The 26,264-nt window shown below is 46.2% G+C and overlaps 3 protein-coding genes across 4 annotated transcripts in view; all 3 read right to left on the bottom strand.

The window, feature by feature from the left end:
- Positions 1-693: 693 nt before the first annotated feature.
- Positions 694-4,122, bottom strand: TMEM40 (transmembrane protein 40). The gene is made up of 6 exons (XM_030956911.1): positions 3,992-4,122; positions 2,562-2,627; positions 2,207-2,278; positions 2,052-2,126; positions 1,331-1,393; positions 694-893 (listed from the first exon to the last, which is right to left on the bottom strand). Exons 1-6 carry the CDS (start codon positions 4,080-4,082, stop codon positions 874-876), a joined length of 387 nt encoding a protein of 128 aa, XP_030812771.1. The 5' UTR covers positions 4,083-4,122; the 3' UTR covers positions 694-873.
- A 13,791-nt stretch (positions 4,123-17,913) lies between these two features.
- BRK1 (BRICK1 subunit of SCAR/WAVE actin nucleating complex) lies at positions 17,914-20,332 on the bottom strand. The gene is made up of 3 exons (XM_030956946.1): positions 20,185-20,332; positions 20,014-20,096; positions 17,914-19,935 (listed from the first exon to the last, which is right to left on the bottom strand). The coding sequence occupies exons 1-3, from the start codon at positions 20,300-20,302 to the stop codon at positions 19,909-19,911; spliced, it is 228 nt and encodes a 75-aa protein (XP_030812806.1). The 5' UTR covers positions 20,303-20,332; the 3' UTR covers positions 17,914-19,908.
- A 27-nt stretch (positions 20,333-20,359) lies between these two features.
- FANCD2 (FA complementation group D2) overlaps positions 20,360-26,264 on the bottom strand; it is a 35,461-nt gene continuing 29,556 nt past the window's right edge. For both annotated transcript variants that reach the window (XM_030956664.1, XM_030956665.1), the window contains 8 exons: positions 25,775-25,868; positions 25,311-25,382; positions 24,466-24,504; positions 23,948-24,022; positions 23,687-23,761; positions 21,135-21,281; positions 20,525-20,617; positions 20,360-20,437 (listed from right to left, as the gene is read on the bottom strand). In XM_030956664.1, coding sequence (XP_030812524.1) covers positions 20,360-20,437; positions 20,525-20,617; positions 21,135-21,281; positions 23,687-23,761; positions 23,948-24,022; positions 24,466-24,504; positions 25,311-25,382; positions 25,775-25,868 — 673 coding nt within the window. The remainder of the gene's footprint in view (positions 20,438-20,524; positions 20,618-21,134; positions 21,282-23,686; positions 23,762-23,947; positions 24,023-24,465; positions 24,505-25,310; positions 25,383-25,774; positions 25,869-26,264) is intronic.

Below are 26,264 nucleotides of genomic sequence, written 5' to 3'. Positions count from 1 at the left end.
AGTCCATGTTTATGGCTTTTTCTGTTCAGCTGGTTGCCTTCATCCTTTTGTGGGTATGAAGACCTTACATTTTTACTTAAAATGTAGTTCTGTTGCAGTCTTCCTATGATTGCATTCTTGCAATGTGTAACATATCCTATAATGTTAAAGTTTCATGTTTATTTTACTCAAAGAAAGAAAAAGGTTGGAGGATGAGTCAAATCAAACACATTTGTTTTTCCCCTGAGAAAAGATGAAATCTGCTGTTGTTAATAATAATCTCATTACTGCAGCACTCTGTCAGTGCCTGTAACATCTCCCCAGCTCTCCTCGGGTGGAACCACTGCCCGCCCACTGCTCCGAGTTCTGCCACAATCGATTCATCAGCCCCAGTGCCAGCACCGCGGGGCTCAGCTGGGACAGCAGGGCCAGCCTCTGCCTGCTCTGGGCAGCACCAGGGGAAGGAGGAGGAGGCCAGAATCCCTACAGAAACAGCCAGAGCCTAAGCCAGGACCAGCACAGGCCATTGGTCTGTTGGTTCTGCTACACCACAGGCACACTGGAGTGGTTTGTTAAATGAGAGATGCACCACCACATGGCTGCCTGGGGCAGGGAAGGTGACTGTGTTTGTATTTCAATGGAATTGAACACAAAGGTACATCTCCATTGTCTTCCAAGCTCTGCTAAGCCCCAAACCACTTCAGAATCCAGAGCGGGGCCCTGTACCCCAGTTTCAGGTTTATTTTAGAGGAAAAGGAGTGATGTTTTTCAGAGGTTTCACATTTCAGTATTTCACATTGGCCATTTGGTTGTTAGGTTCATCTCATAAAGCAGTTCCTTTAGTACTGGAAATTTGGACAGCCAGGTTTGGGGAACTCTCCTGAAATACTCCTCCTAGGCAGCTTTCCTCATGCCTGTGGGAGGAAGAAAAAGACACCTGTCAGGACTGCTGTGTTCAGATTGCACTGTATCCATGCAGCTTTTCAGTATTCTTCATATTTTGTGTCCCTAACATGGATAAACATGAAGCAGAAGTCTGTCTGAAGACCCAACAAGTGAAGACTCCTCCACCCCCTAGTTTTTATTTAGGCTATAGAATTCTTACACAGACACTGCCAGGAAATAATACCCCATATAGGGTGGAGTATTAAAAATGTGATGATGTTCTGCCACAGCGAAAGAGTCAAGATTAATTAATTTTCAAACCCAAGCAGCTGTAATGAACTGTAGTAAAATACTCCTTTTTTAAAGGCAGTAAGATGGGAAATTATCATTTAAATGAGTTGGTCTTAATTCTTGACCAAACCAAGGTCTAGGGAAGACATGCTGTCAGGAAAAAGAGCACTGTTACCTCTTAGCCTGAATCTGTCAATCAGAGGAACAAAGCTGTCAAGAACGCTCCGAATTCGGTACACTGGGTGTGAAAACAAACATATAAGGTAAGCAACATAAAACAAAAAAAGTAAAAAATGGCAAAACCCAAACACTGACACTTGTTTAAACAAGCACATCTGCAATATCATTAATAAGAAATATCAGGTTGAGTCATGAGAGAACCATCCACAACCTCCCTCCATGTTAACATGAGATTACAGAGGAGACAAGCTCTTGGTTGGGGAGCCATAACTTGCTGCTGGTGGCAGCACTCCTGTACCATCCTTAAGGATTGTCAAAATGCACAGGTTTTAATAGTTCCAGTAGCTGCTGCCCCAAGCTCATCCTCAGTCCCAGCGGAATGCATGGCAGCCAGGATGCACAGCATCTTATCCAGTGGATCTGGGAAGACAGGCCTTGCTGCTAAAATTACACGTTGTCATGGCAACACAGCATTCGGCCATTGCTGCAGAAAGAGGTGACTCAGGGTCTTGTGATCACTGAGAAGGAAAAATGAGTCAACCTCTCCCTTCAGTAGCATTAAGGCTGCTTGTCTGCATCCCCTCTGTAATTGGGAGATGTTGGGGGAGTTTCATGGTGAGTTACAGAATCTCAACCCCAGCAGTTTCATGGGCTGTGGCAACTGTGTGACCTTGTCCTTAGTGCAGGGACACAGCTGCTGCTGGAGGGACACTTACCTAGACCAAAGTATATTCCAGTGGTTTCCAGGGAAGCAAAGGTGATTAAACCAATCCCAAGAGAAATAGTCCAATCTAAGGCAACAAAATAAATGTTAGCTTTGTTCATTTTTCTACAGTGCAACAATACATCCTTCTATTGAATCTTGCCTTACCTTTGTGATAGTAGTAGCAAACTAGTAAAGCTCCAATTGCAAAGCAAAGAATGACAAAATGAAAGAATTCATCTGAAATTGAGAGGGAAGATTAGGTCACAACTGCAGCCATGGCCCTTCCAAATTCACCTTTAGGTACAGAGTATCACTCATGGAATGAAAGCAATTTCCCTGAGATTTCTCAGGGACTAAGCTCAACATTGTGAGAAGCCTCGATGATTTTCATCATGAAGCCTTGATGCACTTCAACAAAGCACTCATGCTGGAAAAATAAAGGTTTTTTTGAACCAGAGATCTTATTCTTTGACTAAGGTTCAACAGGTTTGACATCAGTTTGATTTAATAAATCAATTACCATCCTTCCGTATGCCCATCCACCGTACTGTGCACTGAGGGGGGTTAGTGCTCTCCTTCTCATAAGCTACAAAAAAAGAGAAGTCTTTTATTACCATGGAACTGTGAAATTAAGGAGTTCAAAGTTTATTTCCCTTTTTCTATCTGAAATAGATTGTCAGAGCAGAATATTTGTAGAACTGTTTGTTGGTCTGCAAACCTTTCAGAAAAATCAAATTAGCAATTTTAAAATCACTCCAAAGAGGGTGGTTTAAAAATTAATTTTAGAATGTAAAACCAGATGGCTGCATTAACAATACTGAATTGTTTTAAAGCACTCTGAGTCTTTTCTGCCTCTTCTGGGACAAGCCATAGTCTCAGAATGACAGTGGGGGAGTAAAGCCACAGTACAAGGGAGCTTCAGTTTGATTCCTGGGTGCTTTGCACAACCACAGCTACAGTAAAAAGCTCCCTTCATTACTGAGGGTGTGAGAACCATCCCTCTACTAACACCTAACACCAAGTACTTCTGCACCTCCCAAAATGAGACCTGCTGCTGAAATGAGTCTCCTGCAGGTACAATGGCATAGAGAAAAAACAACATAAGAACAAATAAGGTATTTTAGAAGTTTAAACACAGAGCAGTTTGCTCTTTGTCATGAGTGGAGTTGCCAAATTCTCTTTTTTCCCCACCTGTATTGCCAGAAAGAGCTGAGTCTTTTACCATCTCTCCAACAACAGGTTTAAAGCAGCAGTTTTTTCCTTTTCTCTCTGTTGGTGGTTTGAGCAGCCCCTGAGGCACCTGCTGCACCCAAGCCTTTGGGAGTTGATTCAGAACAAGTTTCAGGTACTGATTTCCCCTACACTGGGCAACCCCTGCCTGGCAGTGAATTTTCTCCAAAGATGTAACAGGTGAGTACTAGAGGGGTCCTTTACATGAGCTGTAGACTTTTGCTGTGGTGCTTTTGAACCACAGAACCACTAAACCTTGAACAGAACCTCTGCTCTGGGTCACCTGATACAAGCACCAGATTTTTGCCTCTTTGAGCAGTCTGGATTGATCACATTCTGGTTTGGGGGCAAACTCAATTATTTTCTTATTAATAACATAGTATTGCATTATTCTGACTCACAGATACAACTCTCTGCAGTTGTATGAATGATCTATAGATGAAGAATTTAGCAGAACATCAATTCACACTTGGCAAGTGTCTGTCCTGTATTACTCTACTTCCTAAATGCAACAGTCCCACTGTAACTTGGCATCATGGAATGACTTGCACAGTATTTTTTCTGTTAAAGCATTCCATGTTATTACCTGTTTTCAACCTTCTACTTTTTGAGCAGACAATCTCTAGGCATCAAGGAGCTGGAATTGCCCTCACCACACTAAGCAAAACTTCTGAAAAAACATCCACAAATAAACTTCTTTATTTGCATGTTTGTACTCACCATCTATATCTGAATCTTCTCTTCTGGCAATCTCTGAAAAGAAATATAGTTTTGTTACTTCTGATGGAAAAAATACAGAGCTTCCCACCATACACAGCACCAGGAAGCGCAGTGAGTAATCACCTATCTGCAACAAAACTGGGGTGAGTGGCAGAGAGGCTAAACACCAAGGGGAAAAGTAGTATGACCCTTTCTGCACCTAGGAGTGTGGGGAGAACATGACCCTGCAAAGGATCCCTCTGCCCTGGTGTTCCTGTGGCTCCTTGGGGATAGGTAACTCAAAAACCTCCCCAAGGGATTATGCTGCAATTTGTAACTTTCCACTGCATAGAACAGAAGTGGAGCAGATATCCTCTCCAAAGGCTGCTCCACTGGGCTGTTTGTCTCTCCTAACTCATCCTGTGGCCTTGGCCTGGGCACAGGAGGGATGAGCTCAGTAATGCAATTAAGCCGTTGGCAATTTCCTGCTGTGGGCTTTTACAAACATTCTGGGGCTGTGCAGAGTGTCTGGTGGGAGGAAGTCTGCCTTCACACTGCCTGTCTGTGCAGGCCTCTTGCCTGGCACTGTTGCTCTGTTGCTGAGGCTTTCACCTGGCACCTCCTGCTGGGAATGCCATGCAATCAGAGCCAAACATCACCGCTGGCAGAAAGCAGGTTCCAGGTCCCTCCCAGCCTTGCACCCCTGCTCAGCAGGAGACAGAGGCCTTCAGGGAATGCTAAAAACTGTCTCTAGCTTTTTTGGCTAAGACTGAACAGCTGCCCAACAAAACTGCTGGGTTTTTCCCTAAAGAATGACTGCTATGAGCTGATCTTGTGAGAGTCTGGCAGGCCTACAAAAATGGGTTAATCTGCCAGAACACCTTGTGCAAATCACCTGCTGTCAGCCAGGCACTACCAGAGCCTTGCAACAGAATGTCTGCACCATGCCCAGGCCCAACACCAGGCTAACTGGAAACCAAGGGATTTACAGCCTGAGAGTTATTTTCTAAAGTCTCGGCAGGTCAGAAAGAAGACACTGCAGTTACAGTCATTCCAGCAGGATGAGGTGACCTGAGAGCACTTACCTGAATCTCTGTAGGGAACCACCTCTGCTGGTATTCCTAAAACATGGCACAGAGATGAGGTAGGTTAATACCTGCAGTGAGGGTGTCTGCTGCCAGTGCCAGCCCATCAGCTCCCTGAAATCAGTGTGGGTGTGTAACAGAGACAAGGAAGAGACCAACTCTAACCCCTTGAAGAGGGTGGCTCTGCTGGGGGTTACACAGTCAAAAAGTGGGAAATGACTGAATTCTTCCCCCTGCTATTCCATCTCTCCAAGTATCTGGAGGGGTAGAACGATTTCAGCTAGAATCAGACTCCTGTGAGACAGATTAGATCTCCTAATATCAATTTAGATTAACTGCTCTTACATTTGGGCTGAGCTTAGTTTAAGACATTAATTAAAATATTAATGCTTCACATTTATACATCCATAATTCTATAGGTATTTTTGTGTATTGACACAGCACATTTTCTTCATCTGCATTGTACTTATTTTCCAGTTTTCCTTTGGTAGGAAAGGAAAAGCCTGAGGAACAAGGTGGTCCTTGCTGATGATCTCCAGTCAGTGCTGTGGGCTGACTGCAGCCCCTCTAAGCAGTGGCTGTGACAGATGTTTTCAGAACCCTCTTGCTGCACTTCAGTGGCAGCTGTGCAGACCCAGGCAGCAGGACTCCTCCCACAACAGCAGATTTTGCTGCTTTCTTGGTTCAACTCTGAGCACAGGGCATGGCTGAGTGTCAGCATTAGTTGAGCTTCATCTTGTAGGAAATGTCTTTCCTACAGCCAAATTCTGACTTGTCTTTCTTTTACATCTACACATGTTAATACACCTTTGTTCAACAGCCAACCCAAAGAATGCAAAAAATAATTCTTTTTTGGTTTATATGGGTTTTGCCTCTAGTAAAAGCCAATACTGTTGTCACTTTGTCCTACCTCCAAGTAACTGTCCTTCAGTCTTCTGTATTCCTAAATCTTCCTCATCACTATCTGGATAGGAGAAAGTATTTGTTCATCAGAGTAAAGAAAAATGTGCTAGCAGCATCAGAAACAACAGCACTGTAGTTGTTTGCTCATAATATAACCATATGTAGGTAAGAATCAAGGCTTTGAAATTCAAGGATCACTATTGGCTGCTTTTGCCTCACAGCTCCTTCAAAGCTGGCTGAATAGGTAAAACTCAGCAAAACCTGAAGTTGGATTAACTTGTATTAAGGGCTGTAGAGAGAAGTTAGGATCTTTTATTTGGAGAAGGAATCTTGCAGCAGATTTCTATGTTTCTGAAACCAACATCCACAAGAGTGGGTGGCAGCCACTGTTTTGCTGATTATGAATCAGGTACTGATGATTTTCTACGTTCTGTCTTTTGCACAATTTCTTACTTTATTCAGAGCTCTACAGAACTGCCACATCTCCTTTGTAAATCCTTACAAACATGCAGTCAAACTAAATTATGTATCAGGGAAAATAAAATAAATCCTCTTTACCTTGTGTATCTTCATTTATGGACTCCTGGGATGAGTTTTCAGACTTTTTGTCCTCTTCTGAATATACAAAATTCCTTTCCAAACTCTTCAGGAATTTCAATTTTTCATCTTTTTTTAGAAAGAGAGAAAAAAACATTATCAGTGACTACATTTTCTATTTTACAAATTCAGATTTCCCAATGCTTTATTAAAAGTTGCCTGACAGGAAATCAGACCATTGGTCTAATTTCAGTTGTGTTTTTGGCACACAAAGGGTAGTACAAAGCATCAAATGAAAACATCGTACACGCTACAGTTTAGACCCTCTTAAATGGTTGTGGTAGACACCTAAAGTTTCATATTCTGGCGTTTAATTATTCATAATGTTACCCCTGTGCAAATTCCCACTCCCTGAAGCAGCAGCAGCTGAACGATGAGGAGAGCAGGGAGTGTGGCTCACCCTGCCCTGGGCTACTCCTGCCAGGGCTCCCTGGGCCGACGCCGCGGCTCCAGCTCCCTCTCGTGGCACAGGAGCACAGCCCTGATAGCCAGGCCATGCCAGGATCCCAACTGCTGCTGCCTCCTGTGGCCAGGGGTGACTCTGAACATCATCTCTCCATCGGGAGGTGCAGGATTTGGGCACATGCAGGTAGATGGGATTCCTTCTCCTCCAGCTCCTCGAGGCTGCTCACAGCCCAAGGGTCTTGTTACCAACATTCCTCCTCTGAGAGATGACCAAAGCTGGGCTGTGCACCAGGCTGGGAGGTCTCTCCCTTTTAGGAACATGTTTAATCAAGGCAGAAGCAGGAACAGGATGTCCTTGAGGGTCCCCAGATAAATTTAGGGTCATCTTAAGTGAGTGCTCCTCTGTCATCTATTAAAGACAATTAATGACTATGGACCCTGTGAAACTGCCCCGGGTTTCTTCCTGTACAACCAGGCAAATAAGTCTCTTTTATCTTGTTGCCAGGTTCAACACCCTTTGTGCCATCCCCTGACCATTCCTTTTAGTCTTACATGTGCTGCTAAGGAATTATATTTGTATACATATTTTCACTGGCTCAGCTCTGATTTCCTACCTCTGTGAGTGCTCAGAGGGGTCCTGGCTGGCTGGATAACAGTCTGTGCAAAAACATCAGGGAAAACTTTCTCAAGTCAGAGAAACTTCTTTGGCAGCATCATTCCAGGACATGCTCTCTCCCTAAATACAGGTGGGTTTTCCCCAGAAGAAGCCAAGTCTAAGTGCAATAAAATACTAACTTTGGCTCCCATTACCACCACACCTAACTGCCTTTCCTGAGCAGCCCTTCCAGACAGTTCAGTTGTTCACTAATAATCACTCCCAAGCACATAACAGAGTGTTCAAGCTGCTGCCAAGTCCCACTGACAGGTGACAGGAGGACAGGTAGGACTCACCCTTTCCCCTGGAGCTGGGCAGCTGTCTGTACCCAGACGGGTTGGAAGTCGTCAGCAAAAGGTAAAGAAGAACAATTGCCCTGGCTCCTTTCTTCTCTATGGCTTTCAGGCAGGCAGCACAGCCTCCAGGGAGGACATCACAGCTGTTAAGGAGCTGAAAAGGAGGTAAGTAACTAGCAAATGGTCTTTCCAATAAAACACAGCCTGCAGAAGCACACCCTGATGGGCAAATGAGTGTATCCCACCCTGTGGGAAATGTAACCCCCTGCTCCTACTATACAAAGGGAAAACTGGGGACAAAGAGTCATGTCAAAGATGGGAAGAGAATGTAAACTCCCTTCAGCAACTCAGAGCAGAGCCATCAACTGGGGAAAACAGCATGGTGGGCAATAGTTAACTAATCAGAGAGCTGGAGAAATACAGCTATAGGATCTGAAAAAGGCCATGCAATTGCTGCAGTTTCTTACAGCAAAATATGGCTAACAATGGTCCTGCCTAGAACACAGTGAGCTGAGCTGATCCTGAGGAATTTATACAGAGCCAGTTATTTTTGCACATGGAGAGCAGTGAAGTAAAAAGCAGTGGTCTGAACCTCATTTATCTAAGTGCCCTGTTACACCTTTTAATATATTTCAGTATATCAGCTAGTGGGACTGTGCTCTCTCTCCCCAGAGTATAGGAGAAAAGTAAAATAACAAGGGTAAGTGTTCCTTTGGTAACTTACATTGTTCTTTTCTTCAGTATCAAGGATAGGTGGGTCAGTAGTGGCCAAGCATTTCACAAGTGATTCCCAGAAGGACTGGTTCATTTTCTCATGATTCTCCAAGTACTTGGCATCAGCAGCAAAAACTCTCTGAAAAATGTCTGTAAGGAAAACAAACCTGTCACTGTGCAGGAGCAGAGGGGGGGTCATGGCAGTGTTCCTGTGGTGCTCAGTGCAGGTGTGGAGACAGACACTAGGCTGTAACACACTGCCCAATAACAGCACACAGGAAAGAGAGTGCTGCTGTTATTGTATAAAGCACCTCAGTCTGTCACAAAACAGTAGACAAATGTCAATAACCCATACAAATGACTGTTATCTCAGTTAGAGAAGCATGGCAAGTGTTCCCAAAGTATTCCTAGCTATTTAACAGGTATTTATTCTGACCAGGCTGTTTTACAGACAGGCACAAAGACCCCAAGGACTGGACACCAAGGCATTGAGATTGCTCATCGGGCATTTAATGCACAGTAAAGTCTCCTTCATGTATCTAAATTCCCACTTGCATGTGCACAAAGCCTAACAAGAGCCTGTGGAAGAGCTGGGAATTGACTGCTGGCCTCTCTTTTACAAGCAAGGAGATGGACAGGGTGTGTTTTCAGAGGAAACAGATTTCATTGACTCATGCCCACCCTGGCAAACTCTGCTGCGCACTATGCATGAGCCAAAGCTCTGATCTTTGTGTGCACCCCTCACCTTGCTGCTCTTCAGTAAGATCTGGGATCGGGACATCCAAATTCTCCATTGCTGTGCCTGTTTGAAAGGGGAGAAAAAGCACATTTAGAATCAGGTCACTGACCTTCCTGGTTTTCTGTCTGTGATCTTCTGCAAACACAGTCTCTCTCTGGGCCTTTCAGTTTTGAAATCACTTCTCTGTTTCACATCATGATTCATTTACTCTCCTGGGATCCAATTCTTGACTCCTACAAGTGAACCCTACTGGCCTTTGGTTATTAGGAAAGAACAAAAGTCTGATCATCATGAGTAAAACAAAAAGAAGTCAGACTCGATCATTCACATTGCTGTTTTGTAAAGCTACCAAGGTGTCTAATTAAACATTTACCACAGATGTGAGTAACCTAATAGGCTGGGTTCCATTCATGAAACAGAACAATTATCCTGTACCTTTTACATCATAATACTTAAAATGTATCAGCCAGGAAAAAGAAATAGTTCCTAGAAAAGTCCCACAAGACTTTGAACTCTTGCCTCACAGAAGACTTTGATACTTCAACATCTGTTCTTCCCAAGTTGCCATGAAATTTCCATAAACTTTAGCTTTATGAATTACAAACTTTTAAGCACTGATCCCAGACTAATTACTGGTATTTGCCACAGAAACAAATGTTCTGACATCCCCAAAATTCAGCATTTCCTTTCATTTTGACAAACTTGCTGCAGAAGTTTTGGGCTGAGGCTGGAATATTCTGATGGTGCACATTTTGTGGTGGCTGTGGTTCTGAACTGTTGCCTCTGCCTAGCACGGTCCAGGCATTCTGCACGGATGCATCTCCCCTTGTGCAATATTGCAACCAACCAACAGCTGCACCGAGAGATGCAAAAGAAGGGTTTGGGGGACCCAAAAGCACAGTTTCCACTATGCAGGATGCAATAGGAAAACAGTTTGCATGTCCACACATTTTCTTACAATATGACTTTTGGATCCATTCAATAAAACACTTCCAATCAAGCAGTTTGAAAACTTAAGTATATCCTTCAAGTTTTCCAGAGGAAAACCTGTTTCTTTTTCTACTGGCACTTTCAGCTTTAAAGACCATCATATCAGATCAAAAAATACTCTAATACAAAACCCAAACAGGTCAGTTAATATCTTCAAAAGGATATTGTAACACATAAGCAAACAGAACAACTTTTTAGGGTGTCAGTTCTCAGACAGAGGAAATTAGACACAAACAGACTTCAAAAGACTTCTTCTGAGAAAATTACATAACCACTTTCAAAGACTCAACTCGGAAAACCTGGCTTATCTGCCTCCAAAGTGTATTGTGAGAGAACAACATTTTAACAACATTTTGAAATTATTCCCAGTGATGTATCTATGCAAAAGATCTACAGATCTTCCCCTTTCCCTGACTTACATCCAGCCTTTGCTGCTGTAGCTGTGGCAGCAGCCCTGTGGGAGCTGTGAGCACCGATAGGGAATGCAGGAAATGCATCTGTCCCCTCTGTGGGTAAGCATCAGCTGATGTGGAAGTGTAGGAACCCAGCACGCCACACCCTGGACAGACTCGTTCTTGGCCACTCAAACAAGAATGTCAGTTCATAGCACTTATATATCTCCAGCTATGGTTTTCTGCCTTTTTCAGTCTCTTTCTTGCCTTCCTATTTGCTCAACTTTGACCTTGCAATAGTTGTTTGTTTAACCTAAATCCTTTAGGCCTCTCTCTGGACTGCATGGTTAAAATACAAGAGCTAAAACAACAAAAGTACTTTAAATATAAACATTTTTTTCCAGCTGATTAATTCAATTTCAGAAAATAATTTAGAAGTATCCTGATATTTTGCTGTCAGGTGAAACGCAGGAGGTTTGTCTTTGGGGTTCCTAATACTTAGTGAAGGCCACCTTCAGTGGCATTTTAAGGCAGGTTGTTGTTCCCCTGACAGGAACCTGTCACAGCAGCTGCCCTATCCCAGCTTTGCATCATCCCAAAGACAAAGTGAGCAGGTTGGCACTACCTGACCTGTCCTGCCACGCACACAGGAAGAGCAGATTCAACGCTGAAGACAGGGCAGACACTGCCAACGTCATCTTCATCTGCTATCAGACTGATTTACTTCAAAACTGCTCATTTGCTGGCCCAAATGAGCCATTAGACTGCTCAGCTGTTCCAGCAACAGAAACAGAGTTGCCTAATGCACTTTTGTATCCTGCTGTGGTAAGACCTGGATGCCACATGAGGATCCAGGAGCACTCAGCATCTGCTCCCATCTCCCTTTCTGTGCCTCCAGCACAGCTCAGCCCAGTCAGTCACCAAGATTTACATTAGCCAAGGAAGCTGGGTAGCTAATTTCTCTTAGACTATGCACATTAATTCCCTTGTGGCTCTTCTGGAAAGAAAATCAGATCCAAACAAAGGATAAGTATAGGTGCCTAATTATTGTATGTTTTAAAAGTGACTTAGTTGATTATACCTCATAATAAGAGAAGGATGATGATATACAGGCATTTCAGCCTGGCCATGAGCTCACTGGAGAATGACATTAACAACAACAGACCTCATCTTGCTTTCCTCACAGTAAATCAGAATTTAATTGTAGTGAGGTCTTTTTAACGTGTTAGAATAAAATTTGTGTGCAGAGTCAGATTTAGAAAGTGAGGTTAACAACTTCCATGCATGAAGTTTTGCTTAGCTGATTAAATATATCTGAGGGAAATTGCTCAATGAGAAAACAAAAAAAAAGCAAATAAAATAAAATAAGATTGTTTTAACTTCAAGACAAAAATCAGACAATCCCAGACCTCTTCCCTTTGAAACTACTTTCAGCTTTCATTTTAAGTTATATGCTCACACCTAAACCTGCTAATTTTAAAGATAAAGTCCCTCAATTCCCTTCTCTGAAAACAAACAAAACCAACTTCTTAAAGCACACCTGCAAGTCTTAGGTTGGTCCTAGCAGCTGGTTCCACAGGAAGACGTCCTGGAGGGCCGTGGCTATGGTGAAAGCTGAGTTTCTTCCTGTGAGACAACAAAAACTGATCCACACCAGTTCCGTTTGAAACCCTTCCTGCTCCAGTCTCCTCGGGCTGTGGTAATAATTCTGCTTGCCTTCCTGTTGTCAAACGCAGCTGAAATGTGACAGAGAAGTAGCAAAACTTGGACTTTTCACTCTCCTTGAACACAGGGGTGTAGAGAGACCCAGCAAGTGCATGTCACTGCAGCAAGGGCACCTCTCCAGCTCTGACAGCCCCATGGGGGTGAGCAAGGAGCAGGCACAGCCCATGCACTCCTTGACGCAGCTCCAGCACTTCCTTCCTTCCCTGGCAGGCCCAGACACGGCGGCTGCACTGCTGCCAGCCCCACACCTGTGAGCCCTGGGGAGGTTGCTGCCCATTTTCCAGCTCTGCCTTAAGCACTGACGTGCAACATTTGAAATTACTCAGTTTGTGTTTCTCCTTTTATGCCCTGTGCCTCTCTGTGGTTGTTGTAAAGCTCTGAAGGAAGAATATTAACTCATCAGAAGCCAGAAATGTTTATGCTCGTAACCTGAGTAAAATTAAGGCAAACAAATCTTTCCCTTTGCATAAAGTGTTGGGCTTGCCACGAGGATTTTAGAGAAAAAAACTATTTTAAAAATGGGGAAGTTGAGTCAAAAAGACTCCAGTTGAGTCAGTAAGAGAGGTTATAAGGAAGTCCTGTAATCCCCACAGCACTCTTTTCCTGTACAGTGGCTTGATGCCCCAAACAGCAGCCAATAACCCAGCAGTACAAGAGCCAGCAGGCAGCCCCCCAGCACCCTCAGGCTTGGCCCCAAGAAGCTCCTGAAGCCCTCCCCAGCACTCACCTGCACAGCTGTGTGGTGCTTCAGGATCCTGGCTCAGGGATCCCAGCCCAGGGAAGGCGTCGGGGCCGGGGCCTCACGTGGCCTCCCCTGACTCACGGCTGAGCAGCGGCGGCTCCGTTGTCCTGTGGCCGCTGAGGTCACACTGCAGGCGTGTGTCCCCATGTCCCTGAGCCCTGGGGATGTGGCCAAGGGCCAGTCCCACTGGCACAGAGAGAGGAGCTGTGCAGGTCCCAGTCTGCCTCAGGCAGTAATGGCCCTCAGTAGCCCTGGGCAGCCAGGACCCCTCATTCCTGCCCGTGGCTGCTCTAGCACAGCCCCTGCTCAGGCTGGAGACCCAGCCCCACTTGTTTGGCCTCCCTGGGACATCAGGAGACCCAGCCCCGCTTGTTTGGCCTCCCTGGGACATCAAGGAGACACTGGGGACATAGAATCCACTCTGTGGGAAGAGCCCCTGGGCTCTGCTAAAGCTAAGCAGGGACACCATGATGAGGGTGTGGAAGGCCAGGCATGCTCCCCTCCTGCTCAGGGCATCCCAGGATGGCACAGGTGGACTGCCTGTGCAGCTGGGCCAGTGGCAGCAAAGGGAAACATGCCCTCCACCCCACCTGTCCCCAGCAGCCACAGAGGGTGCTGACCACACAGAGCCTCTGGCTCTGCTCATCCTATACCCACTGTAAGGTCATTGGTGCTCCCCTCCAGTCCTTCTCAGCCACTCTGACACACGTCTTACAGCACTACAGCTATCTGGAGCCACCCCAGGGCTGTTTGTTGTTCAGGACAGCTGCTCCCTCACTGGCAGGTGATGATTTCTGAGCCAGCCAGCCTTCACCACAAGGAAACAAGAGGAGGAAAGGAGGGGAAAAATTCCTGCAGTGCACCACAGCACAAGGTGGCAGATGTTTGGTCACCTGAAAACGTATGTGAGGAGAGACAGCCAGTGTCAGAGGAGACTCCTTGGGACACTCCAATAGCACAGTGGCTGTTGATCATACAAGGTGTGGTCATGTAAGTCATTTGTCATATTCAGCCAATGGTTTGACCCTGGTGCAGTTGGTACCCCAGGAAGGATTGAACTCCCTCCCCCATCTCTCCTCAATTCTTCATCTCCTGATGCTTCTGGAGTGACTGGGACACAGGTAAATTTAGTTATACTTCCTAGAGTAGGTGTGCATTATTTTTCTTTAACAGTTTGTTTCGCTGTTTGCTGTGGTTTTTTGGTATTTTTTTAGAGGGAGAAATGATTGAGGTTTGTGGTTTTTAAGCCAGATATTCCACCACTTTTCTACAATTGCCTATTCAAGTACCTTGCCTCACCTCCCCTGACATTTTTAATTATATGTAACATTGAACACTTCAAGCAGCTAACACCCTGCATCTACTGCTGGGAAGATTATCTAATGAATTAGAAATGCTTTACCATGTATTACATGTGTCTACTTGGCCCTTATTTGGGACCCATCCTCTGAGAGATAAAGGAGAATGGTGATTTATTCTTTGTATGCTGGGAAAATTGCTTCCAGGAGGGGTTTAGAGAGGTGAGACACAGGTAGAGCAGCTCTTATGCTTGACACTAATTGGGTGCAACGTGTGTGTGCGTTTGTCACACAGGCAGGTTGCATGAGAAATGTAGAAATACTGCTAAGTGAGTGTAGGAGGGGCCCAGTGATGGAACATAGAGTAGTTATTGCTCATTATGTCATCACATTTCTGACAGATTTAAACAGTCCCATGACTCCTCTTGCCCTACCCTGACTTTCATCCAATGGGTTGGTTAAATTACTCCCTCCAGTGCTACTTACTTACTTGCTACTTATTTTACTTTAAATAAAGTCTGCTTCAACAATTGTTGTGATCCTGTGAAGCACAGGTAGGTGCAGGGGGATTATGCCTCACTGCCAGCTGTACTCTGCTGGCTACAGGTAGTTTACAGCTACCTTTCTGCTTTTAAACTATGAGACTTAAGAGAGAAGAAAAAAGCAACAAGCAGTGTACACAACCTACTTCCTAACCTTCCAGACCATCACTGAACCAGTAACACCCTGTTATGCTGAAATCAGGTGAAAGACATTTGCTTTGGGCAGGAACAAAGCCTGAGGTTTTGCTATGAAAGCTTGTGGAATCGTATGAGTAGATCATGTTGTACCTCACTAAGATTTTTGGAATTTTTTTTCTCATTCTGTACCCTTCTGTAGAATTACCTGCCATAATAAATAATTCATTGTATTCATATTTTAAATTAACACAGTACAATTTTTGCTAAAGCCCGTTAAATTTAAGAACTAGGCCTGTTTGAGCCGGCTAAATCAAAGGCCAGGATGTATCATTCACTTCCTGGAGGATTACTGAGCTCCTCAGGTGCTGCTATCAACAGCTCCTGAGGCAGAAGAGTGACTGCTTCCAGTACTGACAAGCACAGGATCCCCCTCTTAATGGCTGCAGGTAATGATGGAAATTCCCTCATTATGAGAGCTCCCCTTTATTACTGTCAGCATGTTACAGGCTCTGAGGGACGAGAGGGAGGAGGTGTCTGGTCTCTGAGGCACTGGCTGCTGGTCCTTCCAATTTAGCTACAAGGGCAGTCTTCAGTTACAGTCTGGCTGCTTTAGCCCAGGCCCATCAGTAGGATGGACAGTGCAGCCCCAACACAAAGCACAAATCCAAAAAGACAGGCTGCTGGCTGACAGAAGTAGGGAACAGTGAGCTCTTCCCAGCCCCTGGCCTGGCTGAGCAGTGCTGCAGCAAGAACAGGGATCAATACAGGGTCCCAGGATACTCTCCCCACCCACTGCCCTAACTGGAGAACTGCTTCCATGAGCAACCTCCAAAAAAATCTGCTCCAGTATCTGCTCCTCTCCTCTTCCTTGTTCTCCCAGTTCACTGGGCTCCCTTTCCATCCCCCGTCTTCTGGTCCAGCAATAGGGCTGGAAGTGCCTCATGAAGCACAGCCAAAGGCAGGGGAGCACAGATGCTCCCTGGGACAATTCCCAGCTTCAGCTGATCCTCCCTCTTGACAAAGCCCTTTTCCTCAGCACTTAAGCACACAGGCAACACCAAGGATTTCGATATTTAATCCTGATGTTTTGTGGGATGGGTTTGGTCCTGGAATCTATTTTGAAACTCTGTCAGCAAGGCAGGCTGTGACCTGTCCCCACTGCTTTGTCAGCAATGTACCTGCCAGGAGATGGCAAGGTCAGGAAGCAAAACAGCCTACAAGGGTAAGGAGGCACGGGTTGGTTACCTGGTGGGGTTACCTGTTGGCACAGGGGCAACACAGGCAGAGTCACAGAGCCGGGTTGGGGCTGGGCCAGCAGCTCTGTGCCAACACTGACCAAACTGGCTAGGGCATCCCCCAGACAAGGTGAACCTCAGAGCTCCCACCCAGAGTGGGAATCAGAGTTTGATCTATCCATTATTTCCCCAGGATATTATTTTCAAGCTTTTGCTCCAGGACACACCCAACAATAATCCTCTCCTCCTCCAAAAAGAGGGTTTTGTCAATGACTGGCTTTACACTTCTGTGATAAAGTGAAAACACACAGGCTGTGTCAGACTGCACAGGGAGAGAGGGATGGGGAAGGTAAGTGGAAAGGTGAGCTGAAGGTACAGCTACCCTAATGCTATTATGTACTCCAAGGCCAAGTTCCCAACTCCCAGGACCTCCAGAGCTCAGAGCAGCACGGCTGGCAGCTTTTGGAAATTGGACACAAAGCCTCAGTGAATCTGGAGACCTCCCATACTGCTGTGACCTTCCCATCTCACTGACCTGGGGAGCAGCAGCAATCCCAGGCTGGCAGGGCCAATCTTCTCCTTGTCAGACAACTACTCCAGTGACATCCGCTGCTGTCGGTGCCTTGGCACCAGGGTGCCAGCAGACACATCTTCTGGGATCTTGAAAATTCAGCCTTGCAAAGCTCCTAGGATCAAAGTGCAGCTGTCCCTCAACAACTCAGCTGTGTCCTAAAACATTCCTCTCTTGAAATGGCCTCAGCTCACTGAATTATCAGGTTCAATCACCTGCAACATAAAGGGGATGAAGGTACATTTCACTTTAAAACTGTTTCCTAAAATCAAGGGTCTGCTCACAGTAGGCACTGAGAGCCCAAAGGGTATTTACTAAAAGCTAGCACTATTTGAGAAATCTGGTCCAATCCATTCATCTTAGAAGATGTACTCTGGATCAGACGAAAACTTTTTTGGGCTATGCAAAGCTTGAATCAAGTTCTGGATCCCTGTTCTTCTGACACCACACAAAGGGTGACACCAATACACCATGTCTTCCACCCAGATCAAAACACTACAGCTTATTCCCAAACCTTGGAGCCCCTAAAGAGCACTGCTGGACTGCTCCAACCATTCCATGAGGCCTGGCTGCCTGTCCAGCAGGCAGTGAGCACTACAAGCCCACTGTCTGTCATCCAAGACAGACAAACCTTTCTCAAGCTACAGACTGGCTCAGGCTCTCTAGGTCAATTCTGGCACCTTCATAAGGGGCTTCAAGCCAGCTTCTCTGCAGTTCAGATTCTGGGAAAAGGTCTCAGCCCACCAACAGGTCTCTGCTGACCATAAGTAGAGCACCCAGCCCTCTCAGGAGATGAGGACAGCATGGTATCAGGACACAGAGGACGTGGCCATCTCTGCCACATTAAATGTGTGGTGGGAAGAACAGCACCACTAACATACCACATAAATCAGTCATCTTAATTAGAATACACAAATCCACTCCAGAAAAGTTTAATGTGGGTTCCTGGGGCATCATATTCTAAAAAAAAAAAAAAAAAACAAACCAAAAACCAAAATACAGTACAAAGAAAAAAGGCAAACAGAATTCCCCAGTATTTGAAATAATGAAATGTATCAAAGCTCCATCTATTACAAGGCTGCACATCACAGCAGCTCCTGGAGGAAGCAGTACCAGCTTGAGCACCAGGAAGCTTCACCTCCCAGAGACAGCCTGGAATAAGCAGCAGCCAACCAGAAAACCTGGCTCCTTAGGGAACTAGTAAGACTCCCTGAAAGGAAAAGGGCAGAACTCTGTAGTGCAGTGAGCTGCCCAGCATCCCTGCTGCTGGGAGATGAACCACAGGCTGATCCCACAGTGCTGAAGCTCTGTGAGAGCACAAATCCTGGGGGGAGTGGCACCTTCCAGCAGATTCACGCAACTGCATGGCTAAACCTACTCCTTTGAGAAATCCTGGTATGAGAGGAAAAAGAGCCATTCCAACAGCCAGTCAGGAGACCAGGAAGGGATTGACACACACCATGCTACTAGCTGGGAACAGAAACAAGCAATGGATCTCGAGCTGAGAGCTCAGCCCAGTACAGACACAGTGCCAGGGATTGTCTGTGGTACCCTGTCTCCCATTCAGTCTTTGGATTGAAGAACCTTAGCATAATTTAGGCAAGAACCTCTGGTGGTCTCTGCCTCAACCCCATCCCATTCAAAGCAGGGCCAACTTCAACATCCAATTAGTTCAGGGCCTTCTCTAGATAAATACTGAGCTGTCTCCAATGACTGAGATCTCAGGACTCCAGCCCATGCACAGTAAGCAATGCATGGGCCATGGCAGTACTTCTAATGTACTTGGGCTACAGAGCAGCCACTTTGGAGCCAAGGGAGAGCTGCTTTCCTTCCATTTATCAATCTTCTTATGATAACTGTATAATTTTATATGGTCCCTAAACCTAAGGGTAGTGAGCTATGGCTGCTCCACTTCACTGCAGGGCTGCTACAAAGCACTCATTTGCACAGGTACTGTGCTCCAAAGGCAGCCAAGCCTCCCTGATGTGCAGCCCAAACTGACAGTAACCACAAAAGCTGAGGAAAAAGCTGGAGGAGCACTTATTCAAACAATGGAAAACAAAGGTTCCTATGGAGAACAAAACTGTGAGCTTGGAGGACAACCTACGCCAACAAGGAACTAGCTGATGTCAGACAGCCTCAAAAATGTAACAAACATTAAGTAACTCAGGTGCTCAGTAAACACTGCAGGCATGACAGTGCCATCATGAAAAAGCTAATATTACAGTTGGAGAATATACCAAGACTTTTAAAGCCTGTTGGGAAGCAATAAAACCTTTGCTGACACCAATTCCATGGACTCCCCAACAAACACTAAATATGAGCAGTGAATGTGCAGATCTAGATGCCCACTGAAAAACTGAGATAAATAGAGGAGTGGTGGGGAAGGGCTAAGAGACTTCCTTCTCCTTGCCACTTGCCTCGCAGAGAGGAGAAACACCTCTTCCCGGGTGCTGGCAAAGGGCCCTCTCCTGTGGCATGTGCACGCCAGGTGAGCCTGCTGTCCCCACACTGCCCTGATATGTGCACATGTGAAGGCTGAGACACCCTCCAGACCAAAGGGATCACCAGATTTTCTATGATCCCAGCAGGAGCACAAAGCGCCCCAAAGGCCAGTCAGGTGCCTCCAGGAGCTGACAACAGCCTGGCCCGCAGCCCCTGTGGTACAGCCCCCACGCGTGGGGAGGAACGTGTGCCCAAGCCCCGTGGGTCAGGCGAATGTTAGGGCAGGCTCTGGACATCCAGGACGGTGACAGGGAGCCGGGCATCCCGCGGCCCGGCCCCAGGCAGGCACGCAGAGAGCAGGCAGGGCAGGAGCACAGCGGTTTATTGGCAACACGAGCAGAGGCGGCGGCGGTGGCGGCGGGCCCCGAGCGGGGTGAGGGGCGGCGGTGCTGGGGCCGCCCCGGGCCTATGTCAGCGTCTCCCCCTTGGTGACCTACGGGAAAAGGAAAAGCCTCAACCAGGGCCGGCCTCGGGCCCAGCCTGCACCCGGCCCACCTTCCCCGCTGCTCACCCGGGCTTCGATGTACTCGATTCTCCGCTCCAGCGCCGTCAGCTTCTCGTTCAGGGTGGCCAGCCGGGACCGGCACGACATGTCTGCGGGGAGGCGGCAGTGAGACACCGCGGGCCGCCGCACCGCCCGCCCCAGCCCGGCCCGCCCGTAGCCCCCGCCCCGCGCCCTCACCGAAGGAGTTGAGGAAGTCCGCTATTTTCTTGATGGAGCTGGTGATCACCTCGATGTACTCGCGGTTGGCCCAGTCCTGGTGGATCTCCCGCTGCACCGGGTCCTCCTGCACCGACATGGCCGCCGCCGCCGCCGCGCCTGCGCGGGACCGTGCCCCGCCCGCCCGCCCGGTGCCTCAGGGCCGCGCCGCCTCAGGGCCCGGCCCGGCCCCGCCGCGCTCCTCGCTGCTCTCCGTGTCGCTGCCGCTCGGCTCCTGCGGGACGGGCCCCCGTCAGTACCGGGACTGCACCCCCGCCCTCCCCCGCCTCGGAGGGGCGCAGCCCGGCGGCCCGTGAAGTACCTCCTCAGCGGGGCCCTCCGCCGAGTCCTCCTCGTCCCCCTCGTCCTCATCCGAGCCCCTCTCCTCAGAGGCCTGAGTCAAAATTTCTTCTCCCTGAGTTGAACACAAGATCTATACTGAGTGTACGTGAAGCGGCCAAAGCGTGCCAGGGTGAGATGGGAGAAAAGGGCATTTTGTTGCCTTCTTAAATAAAAAGTTTTAGAGTTTAAAAAACCAGGTTTGTTTAAATGTCCTGCTTCCACAGTGAGATGAATAACAGAACTGGCGTCTTTTAAAGCCACACATGAAAGTGTGTGACTGTGTTCAAGTGACCTTTATCTCTTCCCTCTTGTACATGAAGTTCTTGCCAGGGAACAGCCAAAAAATCCCTGTACTTGTTAATTATGATTAAATCTGACCCATTAGTGCAAAAGCCTAGAGATGCAGACTCTTAATCTTGAAATAAAATGCTTCTTTTTCCTGCACTAGACTGTACTGTGGTCACACTGAATTTGGCCTTTTAGCTATACCCACACACAAGGGGAGAGTTAGAGATGTCTCTAGAGATGGACAAGATGAGCATTGTCCTCTCCCAGGTTTCACTTGCCCCAGGCAGGGCAGTGGTTCTCACCTGAAGATCCCGATTTTTGAGGATGCCGACCCAGAAGGCCTCCTGGCAGTGGTTGAATGCCAGCATTGCCTTCACTCTGTACACAAATTGTTCCAGGGACTTCTTCAACAAAGGCACATGGTTGGTCAGTCCAATGTCTTGGTGAATCTATGCAACAGTAAAATGTGATGAGGACTGATTCTTGCTGAGTGTTCTGGCTGTTTAAAAACCATTGGCTACCGCGTGGGATGGACATGACCCCCACAAACCTTGCCCAGATGACATCACTTCTTGGCCAAATTATAGCTATTGTTAAAAAATAAAGCTCAGATCAGTATTTTGTCTAAACTTATCCCCTACAACAATCTAAATATCCACATTCACCTGGATTAAAATAAGTGTTTCTGTCATGAAATCTAGAGAGAATCTAGTAACTCCTCTGCTGAATCCCCAAGCTCAGAAAAGAAAAAATGAGAAAGGTGTTAAATATACCACTTCCATCACAACCTTTTCTTCCTCAGTGCCTCAAGCAATTCCTTTAGATGGAATGTGTGTGCACTGTAATCTCCAAATCCAGCTCCTCTGGAGCAAAGAAGCATTGGCTTTTGGAAAACTAGGACAGGAGGAACAGATGGAGTTGCTGTAAGCAAAAACGACCAGAGGAAGGGCAGCTATGCCACGTATCCTAAGAGATTTAGCTCTGGCTGAGCATCTCCTGCTAGGCTTCAATCTGCAGTACAGAACAGTCACTGCTAAACCAGAAATCATGTCAAACTGCCAAAACCTGCACAATTATTTTGTATGCAAGTATTTTCCTCTTTCACGAGAATACTTTGTAATCTTCTGGGATTAAGATGCTCTCATTAGCTGTATTCTGAATTCAGGTCACCTGCATTTCTTGGAAGAGTTCAACATGCCTGGGCAGAGGAACACTGCTTTGCTTCGAGTTCTGCCAACAGGGAATGGGAAACTGCTTACCAACAGCAAGCTGTTCTCTAGCCTATGTAACAGGCAGGAGCTAGCAATCATCAGCACTAATCAGAACCTAATCAGCAGAACTCTTGCTGATGACACAATCAACACTCACAGTGCTCTCTGGGCCCTGGAACCTGCCCCACTTTGTGCAGGCAGTTTGGAGACTCAACAAAGTATAGCACTGGCAAAAACTGTCTCCAGAAACTGTCCATGTGCCCAGGGTTAGGTATGTAAACAGAAAAGAGGCTTGGTGTGAAAGGGGAAATGACAAATACTTAGGAAATGACAGGTGAAGCTGACTGGTGTTGCCTGCTGTGTAAATGCTCTTTAAAGACACGTGTATTGAGGGAGAGTGACAAATCCTAGGTCACATTGCACCGTGGGTTAGTGAGCCTCCCTGAGGTTTGTGTGAAAGTGAAATCAAGGTTGGTTTAACAAATGTTGGTGTCAACTCCTCTTCAAACAAGTATGGAACATTCATTGCATACATTTACTTGCCCTAGATTCAGTTTCTGCCTTCTCATTCTTGCAAAACTGTTCCAGAGAAGTGGTAGAAGACAGGTGTTCATTAATTGCAGCCCTGTGCTAACAAGGACCACGGGACGCAGCACTTGAACATGCTGGCCAAGTGCAAAGACAAAGATTACATGAAAAGCTGCAGTGCTGTGATCCTGCTAACAAGGTGAATTGTGACTTTAAAGTAGGCATGAGGATTTCACTTTGAAACATGAGGACTTTTTAGCATTTTCAGGGTTTGTGCCAGCTTCCACTTCTTACTCTGTGCTGAGAGGTGAAACAGCATCTTCTGATCTTCAGCTAAATATCTGTGCTCCTGATGCCAGCTCTTGCCTAAATGGGTAGCAAATCTGGCTTGGGAGCCATGCTGGTAGCTGGCTTTCTCCCTTCAGCTATTTTGGCAAAGCTCCCTTCTTGGATAAGTGTTCATGAACCTTTTAGGAGTCAGGAACAAAGCAGCACACAGGAAGATCTTCCTGTCTGCTCCTGTGTGATTCTCTCTTGCAACACACACTGTCTGTCCATACTCTAAGCAAAGTTCTAATCCTCTTCTTCCTTCCTGCCCCAAGTCTCCCACAGAGACAGACTCTGTTATCACTGTCCTCCTTCTCCCTTTGCCCTTCCAGCATAACATAAAAGCCACCTCAAGAGGACTTTGAGCAGGGTTTTCCCCCATCCACCTCCTGTTGCTGATTCTTCTGAGTCACAAGGCTGTTCATCTTTGGCAAAGCTTCTCTCCTATATTATCAATCTGGCATTTGTACTTTGTTCAAGGTCTCTAAGATCTTAGCTTGTGTTCTCAGAAACAGCCCCTTACAGATGCCAACAACTAAAGATGTCCAGAACCTCTGTGTTAAAAAATATTATGCCAACCTGACCTAACATTCAAGTCAATCACTTCCAGAGTAAATGCTTCAACTTTTGGGTCATTAAACAAGGCTATTTCACCTTCTCTCAGAGTTTTTGCTTGCACAGACATTGCTGGAAGCATGCAAGTAGAACCTGCCAAGGCCCTGGAAAAGCAGTGGAAGGGAAATAACACCATCCTTAGGCCAGGAGTTTGTGCTGCAATTGGAACTTACCTTGGAATGGCCACACATGTGATGAAGTTGTCTGGTACTCATCTGCAAGGTTTTCAGCAAACTCTGCACATCATCCTGCAATAAATAAGCAGAGCAGCAAATCATTCTCAAAGGACTTTTCCATAGGGAAACAAGAATATTGAACAGCTTTAGTCCTAGCAGTCCTTTCAAAAGGTTATGGGACAGAGGTGAGATGTGTGTATGCAGGAAGTATCAGTCAGGATTTCCAGCTGGCTGCAGCCATTCTGTCCCCAGGATTACCGTGTGCTTTTTAAAGCTGTGGTCCAGGAGAGGCATGGCCAGCTTTAGAAATGCTTCCACAAAGAGGCGGCCATACTGTAAAAGAGAGATAAATATGTCAGCAAGCAAATTTAAACTTCTTCTCAAAGAATCATCACAAAGTCAGATGAGGTAATGATACAATCTTCCAAGCTCCCCCAGAGACTGTTCTTGCTTAGAAAAAGATTATATTCATGTGAATATGTACTGCACATCAGTGAAAGGTCCCACTTTAAGCCCTGCAAAGGAAGGACAAGTCTCACACATCATTCTACACATCCCTGGTTTTATCCACCAGGCATCTGGGAATAATACTGAACTAAATGCAAAATGTTCGAATCACTATATATAAATATATAAATACATATATATATATAGCAAGTATAAGGAACACAGTATGTGCTTCTTCCAGAGAATCCAGTACCCACTCTACTGCACTAATGAGTCAAGAAAGCTGGTACTTAAACTGCTCTCTTCAGCTATCTTGAACTTTTGCTTACCTTCAGGCAGATGCTGAGTACAGGCCTGCTGTCAAATACCTACATGGACAAGAGGAAAGAAGAGTCAGATCAGTCCACAAGTCTAAGGAAAACCATGTAAGCACCCCTGTGAATGTGTGAACCCTGCTCTAAAGCAACATCCATTCTCAAGTTTCAGCAGGAACACCACATAAGCACATGAACTGTAATGGCTCTCAGCTGGAAGCCCTTGGCAGGATTGCTGTTCAGTGATCTAAGGTGCACCTTTTGCAGATGGCACAAAATTATCTCAACGAGTCTAAAGTTCTTAACAGTTTGGGACTCAAGAGACCCAAGCCTAGATGATGGGCAAATAATCACAGAACAGACAAAGCAAAACTGAGATGGGCAAAATAATATGAAGGTAACCCTGGTGCTGCTATGTACTAAACTGAACTATGGGCAAAACTGAACTAAGTGGTCCAGCTCTACTGTTTATGCTCTCCAAAGGCATCTGGAGCACAGGTAGGCTTCCAGTGAATGCTGCTGTATAGAAAAACCTGGGCTTGCCAATTATCACTTCAGATATGTAAAAATAAACAATAATGATCAAGCTAAGCAAGGAGAACAGTGGAGCTGTACCTATCACCTTCTGGCCCAAACAGCATCACACTCCAGAGACACTGAATGAACCAGCTCCAAAACTGACAGAAGGGGATATTTCATCCAGTGGGACTGGGCACAGATTATAACTGGCTTTAATTATCACCTCCAGGTTGTTCCACTAGTCAGCCACACTTTGTTTTTCCCCAGTGCTCCTGAGCCTGGGAACACCAGGCCCTACTGAGAATTTGGAGGCAAAGGCAGAAAACCAACAAGAACCTCACCTTGACCAAGTTAATGAGGATGTGGAAGTTCCGCACAGCGATGTTCCAGCGCAGCAGCTTCTCCAGTTGCACCTATGGGATGCAAGGGGACAAGAACCCAGGCGGCTGCATTTCCTCTCACTTTGCTGGATGTGCTTTCAGCATTTGCTGTACCCAAAGCACTGTTGTTGTTGAAGACAAAGGAACAAAGCTTCACCCCAAGCATATTTATCACAGCAGAAACACTCCATTGCAATTCCAGCCTGATCAGTGGCTTTAAGTGCTAGGAGTTAACTTGCTTGCTCTCAGAGCAGCTCTTGGTTGCAAAACATTGTTGTCCTCCCACACAGGTGTGCAGACCAACTGCACAGTTTAGTATTTTGCTGATTAATGCCTATTTTCTGGTTGCAGCTTCTGTTTATTGTACTGTCCAGTTTAACCTAAGTTTCTTCCCCTTACAGAGTCTAGTGTATTGATATTCCTACCTCACTTGAGTCTGATGGTTTCCCAGCTGGGATGCTTTTCACTGAACTCTCCAGCTGAGCCATCATTACTCTGAAGAAAACTGGGAATGTCTGCCTATGGAGAAAATGAAAAAACTCCAAGTCAGCTCTGAGCATTTTGATAGGCTCTTTGTCACCAGAATGATGCAGAAAACTCAAAGATTGCCCAGCTGGGCATCCTTCTCAGTAGGAAATCACAGAAGATCGGCCCTAGGACTCATAAACACGTCTCATAGGACTCATAGCCCAGCCCAATTTCCCAGACAGATGGAGAATCCTGGCAAGTCACTAGCACTTCCTCAGTGTGAATGACACTTAGACACCACCACTTCCTTGTAGCTGCAGGGGTGCACAGTGGAAGGATTGCAGGTCTCAGCATAAGATGATTTTGGAAGTTTCAGAGTGCAGGAACTTTCTTCATCCCTGGTTCCATATTCCCATGCTGGGGCAGAAGCACTCTGAGTGTGTTTTT

Source organism: Camarhynchus parvulus, chromosome 12 (assembly GCF_901933205.1).
Source record: "Camarhynchus parvulus chromosome 12, STF_HiC, whole genome shotgun sequence".
NCBI classification, from domain to species: domain Eukaryota; kingdom Metazoa; phylum Chordata; class Aves; order Passeriformes; family Thraupidae; genus Camarhynchus; species Camarhynchus parvulus.
The sequence above is the reverse complement of the archived record's forward strand: the minus strand, read 5'-3'. Positions and strand labels throughout refer to the sequence as shown.

Coding starts and splice junctions, on each gene's coding strand:
- TMEM40 (XM_030956911.1), bottom strand. CDS start 4,082: ATGGTGGGAAGCTCTGTATTTTTTCCATCAGAAGTAACAAAACTATAT. Junction 2,127..2,206: donor TTGCTACTACTATCACAAAG/GTAAGGCAAGAT, acceptor TTGTTGCCTTAG/ATTGGACTATTTCTCTTGGG. Junction 894..1,330: donor TGACAGATTCAGGCTAAGAG/GTAACAGTGCTC, acceptor TTCCTCCCACAG/GCATGAGGAAAGCTGCCTAG.
- BRK1 (XM_030956946.1), bottom strand. CDS start 20,302: ATGTCGGTGCAGGAGGACCCGGTGCAGCGGGAGATCCACCAGGACTGG. Junction 20,097..20,184: donor GGACTTCCTCAACTCCTTCG/GTGAGGGCGCGG, acceptor GCCTCCCCGCAG/ACATGTCGTGCCGGTCCCGG. Junction 19,936..20,013: donor TCGAGTACATCGAAGCCCGG/GTGAGCAGCGGG, acceptor CTTTTCCCGTAG/GTCACCAAGGGGGAGACGCT.